This window comes from Castor canadensis, chromosome 15 (genome assembly GCF_047511655.1).
Source record: "Castor canadensis chromosome 15, mCasCan1.hap1v2, whole genome shotgun sequence".
NCBI classification, from domain to species: domain Eukaryota; kingdom Metazoa; phylum Chordata; class Mammalia; order Rodentia; family Castoridae; genus Castor; species Castor canadensis.
Genome location: NC_133400.1, coordinates 27,843,735 through 27,849,734, shown reverse-complemented (window position 1 = coordinate 27,849,734; position 6,000 = coordinate 27,843,735). Strand labels below are relative to the sequence as shown.

Sequence of the window (6,000 nt, the reverse complement as noted above, 5' to 3'; positions counted from 1 at the left end):
GGACAGACTCTCGTAAAAAGCCAAGAAAGAGGTGATCTGGCCCATTCTGTGTGAACAACCCTGAGCAAAGGAAGAATTCAGAGAACAGAGTTCTCTGGCGGTTTCCAATCTACCCCAACTGAAGAGAGTAAGGGGGGTGACAAGCTGGGTTTCACAATGCCAGTCTGTCATTTGACCATAGTGTGGTACTACATGGTACCATGTTCTTATCTCCAGCTTACAGAGGACATTTTCTAGGCTCACAGAGGTCCATGGTCATCCATGATCTGTGGCTAAACTGGGGTTAGAAGCCAGGAAGTCTGAAATCCCAGTCCACACTCATTAGCAAGCTGAGTCATGGTGAGACCGGTTTGTGAAACTAGACAAAAAGAGGCCCTTGATTGGAGGGGCCTAGGATCCTAGGGGTCCGGGGTTTGATAAGGACATCGCCCAGGGGCAGGAGTGCAGGGTGGATTATAGTCCCAAGGATGTCAATGGATCAGCCAAGGAGCCTGAGCTGGAAAGTCAATCGGTATTTCTCACAAAGGTATTAGAACGCACCTCGCATTTTAAAAAGGAGTCCACAAACCAGGAACATTTGTCTAAATACTTTAATAAAATGCATTGTAATATGAAAGGCTGAGTGTACATAAAATATTCATGTTTACTAAGAAAACAGATTCAAATAGTTCTGCTAGCTGAACACATTTTGATAATGAAATTTTAAACAGCTTCTTGATTTTTAATTTCATTGAAAATATTTATGTAGTTAAAAAAATAACTATTCATTTTCTACCAAAAATGCAGGAAATGCTGAGACCTTTAAATGAGTAGAGATGCAATACACATAAATAAAAGTCCTCTCTGCCTGTAGATTTACAGTGCTTCTGACTGCGTGTTCATCCCTCCGCAACCAACCATCTAACTGAATGTGGAGAATAACGCTAGTCTCCAACTCAATTTACCTAACGCCCACGTTTTGTAAAAGTGTTCCATTTGGTGAGATAGCTCAGTGAGAAAAGACCCTACTAATCTCAATACCAAATCAATGTTCTTTCCAGCACAATCCTTGGGAACCACAAGAACCTCTCGCTTTATATAATAAGCAGTATATATTCAAGGGTCGACATCTAAGAGAGTGAGTACATTCATGTAAAAAAGATTCCTTATAAAATAGGATCTCACAGTGAAGGTGCCGTCAGAGCATTTTGCCATCTACTGAAGGCAGTAAGTTTATCTTATAGGAATATCTGAAATACTTGCTAAAGGTGGAAGCAGTCTTTATGCTTGGGTTTTAGAATGCACACCACAGATACGGGGGTGGTAAGTGAGGATGGTAAGGGAGAAATCTGCTCATTTAAACTAGATCGGACCAGTGAAGTTACATCTGTACAAGATGGTTTTTCAGCACTGGGGATTGAACTCAGGGCCTCATGCACGCTAGGCAAGCACTCTATCACTAAGCCACACCCCAACCCCATACAAGACTTTTTTTAATTGCAGCATTCTTCTTTTCTTTTTTTTGCAGTACTGAGGTTTGAACTCAGGGCTACACCTTGAGCCACTCCACCAGCCCTATTTTTGTGATTTTTTTTCAAGATAGGGTCTCTTCAACTATTTGTCCTGGCTGGTTTTGAACTGCAATCCTCCTGATCTCTGCCTCCTGAGTTGCTAGAATGACAGGCATGAGCCACTGGTGCCTGACTGTAGCATTATTCTGAACAGTATAAGATTGGAAACAAGGCAAATGCCTACCAAAGGAGAGTGTCATAAATGTCATGATATAGCCATACAATGGGCTAGCTGGCCATCACGAACACATCAGCACTCTGAGCCCAGGGTGGCCTCAAACTTGCAATCCTCCTGCCTCAGCCTCCCAAGTGCTGGGATTGCAGGTGTGCACCAACATAACTGGCTATAAGCATACTCTTTATGCATTGATAGGAACAATCTCCCAAATAAATTAAGTGGAAAATAACAATGGCCCTCATATGTTTCTAAGACAAAATAAGGACTGAGGGTGTGGCCCAAGTGGTAGAGTGCCTGCCTAGCAAGCTCAAGGCCCTGAGTTCAAATCCCAAAATAAAATAAAAGTAAAAAATAAAAAAAATTTACATAGACAAAATTTTCTGGGTGTGGTGGTGTGAGCCTGTAGTCTCACTCAGGGAGGCTGCTCAGAGAGAAAGATGAGGCAGGAGGATCACTTGAATCACGGAGTTCAGGACCAGCTGAGACAACACAGTGAGACTGTCTCAAGAATAAATAAATAAATAAATAAAGGAAGGGAGTGAGAATGAATGAGCACAATTCCTTGTGTAAATATAGATTTTTTTTTTTTAGGTACTGGGGCTTGAACTCAGGGCCTTCACCTTGAGCTACTCCGTCAGCCCTATTTTCGTGAGGGGTTTTTTGAGATAGAGTCTCACGAACTATTTACCTGGGTTGGCTTTGATCCTCCTGATCTCTGCCTCCTGAGTAGCTAGGATTACAGGCGTGAGCCACTGGCTCCTGGCTAGAATAGAATATTTCAGAAAGCACACAGAGGCTGCCAACAGGCTCCAGGGATGAGATGGAGAATTCTTACCGAGGCTTCTTTTTACTCATGGAGGTAAGCTTCTCTAATGGCGACAATGACTATGCAAACCGTCACACAGTCAAGCAATGACTGCCCAGATCACGTGACATGCCGCCAACTAGACAGATGTATTCTTCACTCTGGGTTCTGGAAATGCTTAGACAACCTGGGAGCTCCCAGGTGGGTTCACTCTTTCCAGTGGAGACGAGTGCTGTCTGCAGTGGCCAGCCACATACATATGGTCGCACGCCCTTAGAGGCCCTCGGCGCTCCCCATGCTCCCGTGATTCCCTACAAGGCAGGTAGTACCTACTGGAATTCCGGACTCTGGGTTCATTGTTGCTGGTGGAGACAAATAGCTCATACTAGATTTTGTTTATTAATCAGTTGCTCCCCTACGAGCCATTTGGTATGCAAATCAAATTCAGTGAATATTCATGAACTGAATAACCCTTCTTCCTTTATTTTTTTTTTTAATCATAAAAGCATGATCTGGTCTGGAGAGATGTGAAGGGACTTTTATTTTTTCTTTTTGGTAGTGGGCCTTGAACTCAGAGCCTCACGCTAGGCAGGCACTCTACCACTTAAATGGTGTCACTGTGAGATTTCATTTTTGAGACTTTATTGACGTTACTGCCACCATCTCTCTAGCAAGGCTAGTGACTCATGCCTATAATCCCGGTACTTGGGAGGCTGAGGCAGGAGGATGATGAGTTCAAGGCCAGCCTGGGCTGCATAGAGACCCTGTTTATAAAAAATGAGTAATTAAAATAACAGCCTGATCCCTGTGGACCAGAAAGTGGACTTTTCAGGGTGACAGGGAACGCTCAAGTACTGTCTCCTTCCCAGGGAAAACTGCAGTTCCTGGCCAATAAGTCCATTTCCCTTTCATCTGTTCAGAGATAATGGCCTCAGACCCTAGCCCTGACCCCTAGGGAGCCTCCTGTCCTGTTGCTAAGGGACTGTCTGGCAAAGGAAAACACCTCTGAGAGTCTTGCCTGAGTAGCCAGGGTTCCTGCTATGCTGAACAGCCCACCTGCCAAAATGGTTCCTAGAATTTGTTTGCTTGTTTTGAGACAGGGTCTCACTATGTAACCCAGGCTGGCCTCAAACTCACAATCCACCTGCCTCAGCCTTCCAAGCCTGGGCTGGAATTGCAGGTGTCCACCACCACACCAGGCTTGTTTCCTAGCCTTGGAACAGAATTCACTAACCTTTCACTTCTCCAACAGAGCTTCCCACAGCGTCCAAGCCCCACTGTGTCCCTTGTCTATGAACTTTAAACATGGAAAGTGATTTTGTTCCTAAAACTAGTAACCATGTGGGGAGATGTAAGGGTTCCCTAGGGACAGCGAGGAGCTTGGGGACACCACCATTTGATGACCTTTGATTTCTACACCGAGCCTACCCCGAGGTGGGCCAAGAAGTTTGGCCGGGTGATTAACGCGATGCACGTGAGGCCTCTAGGGCGCAGAGGCGTCCCGGCCTGGTGCGCAGGACTTGCACTGGGCACAGCGCACTTGCGGCGGGCACACCTGCCCAGCGGGCGCGCTGGCCGCTGGCGACGCCTCACTCCACCTCCTCCTTCTTCTCCTCGGGTATTTCCACCGACAGGGTCTGCTCGCCGGATTCTGGGCCCGGGCTCATGCGGATCCGCACCGAGGGCTCCGAGGGCCCGGCTGCCTCCTCCCCGCCTCCCTCGGGCTTCCCGGAGGAGGCCGGCGGCGGAGCGCTGGGGGCTGGGGGCTCCTGGGGCTCCTGCGGCGCGGGCTGGCCCGGGGCGGCCCCGGTCTGGGCGGCTGGCTGGTCCTCCGTGGCTGAGCCTGCCTCTCCCGCGGCCTTGGCCTGAAATCCAGAAAGCAGGGCAGGTGAGGGGCTGGTGGGTATGCAGCAGCATACTTTCGTGAAGCCCTGAGTTCAAACCCAGTCTCAGCAAACCAAAACTCTCACAGGCTGAGCCATCGTGCCCTGCCCTTCTCTTGTTACCACTACTGGATGGCCCTGGAGCAAGTGAGAAAAGCTCTAAGCACACATGGTAAAAGGGATGAGGTGGCCTTTCTGGAAGGTCTCAAAGGTTGAGGTTCTGGGAAGAATGGGGCAGGGTACCACTGACCATAAGCTGAGCTGACCGTTGTTGGGGAACTTGATGGGTACCTACAGCCTCTACCTTTTGCTACTTCCAAAGGCTTTGGAATGCATGATCTGCATATCTATAGACAAAAAAAACCAAGTAAAAAAAAACAAGCCTTGGGGATCCTTGTGACTGCATCTCTGCCCGAGGAAGGAAACTGGAGAGGAAGCAGCTCCGAGCAGGTGAGGCCAGGGGACCCCAGGTGCCCAAGAGCCCTGGGAGAGCAGTGCACGTGCTTGGGAGGAAGAGAGAGCCCTGGAAATCCACCCAGTGCTAGGGGCAAAGAGGTAAAGGTGTTGGGGGTGTCAGGGCGATTTCTCCCAGAAGCCAAAGCAACTCTGAGGACCTGCTTATCCTTCCCAGGCAGAATGCTCAGATGGGACCTCCGAAGCATGTAGCCCTGAACAGAGCCAAAAGAATCATGGGGAAGCTAGTACAGTGCTTTGCCACGTTCAAATGCTTCGATAAAAGGCATTCAAGGCAGCTTCTTCACGTTTACAGCCCATGTGGCAACCGTGAGTCGTCTGCGTCTCAGAGAGCTTAGGTAGTTTCCCCATGGCTGCAGAGCTAGCAGGTGACAGAGCTGGGATTTGGACCTGTGTCTCTGGACTTGCAGCACCGAGTTCTTTGATCCCTGCCACTGTGTCCTGGTTGTTCTAAATTGCAGGGATGGGGGGAGCCTTTGATTAGAACACTCGTACAGATTTAATTCACATCCCAAGGAGGTGCTAACACTTCGGAGCAACTAGCCTTCTGCTGTACCGAGAGCCTCTTGGGTTCGTGTCTACTTGGCCCCACACAGCAGACAGCACAAAAGACCCCACCTTCTGGCTCCCCCTTGACCTTGGCAAGCAATCACATCTTTCCTCAGACTGGTACCATTGTTGGTTGTATTTGGAGAATGCTTAGAGCCGTAGGTGGCTTTGATGTCACTCACCAGCAACCTGGTGACTTGACTTACAGCAACCTGGGTTGAGGTTTTAGCTCACTGGGCTCCTTTGAATTCTGTCACATAGATGGCTGTCCCCTCCCCCAAAGCACCCTGCTGCTGAGTGCCTGCCTCCCTGCCCCCCAGCCCCTCCTTTCCTAGCAGCCTCCCTAAAGGACACTCATGAATACACATAATTAGTGCAATTATTCTGATTGTCATTCTTGGCTTTAGTCACAGAAAAAAGTCCCAGAACAAATCTGAATATTCCCTTTGGATTTATGGGAGTGGAGACAGTTGGCCTTGTGCCTGTTCTGTGGGCTTTTTTCCTTTCAATTCTTTTCAATTGTCATGGATGCAGTAATAAATAGGAAAACATCACTGTTAC

General features: G+C 48.3%; 1 protein-coding gene across 1 annotated transcript in view; it reads right to left on the bottom strand.

The window, feature by feature from the left end:
* Positions 1-693: 693 nt before the first annotated feature.
* The window catches only part of Cngb1 (cyclic nucleotide gated channel subunit beta 1), a 74,096-nt gene continuing 68,789 nt past the window's right edge, over positions 694-6,000 (bottom strand). The window contains exon 34 of the mRNA XM_074055386.1: positions 694-4,398. Within this exon, the coding sequence (XP_073911487.1) occupies positions 4,123-4,398 (276 nt within the window). The 3' untranslated portion in view covers positions 694-4,122. The remainder of the gene's footprint in view (positions 4,399-6,000) is intronic.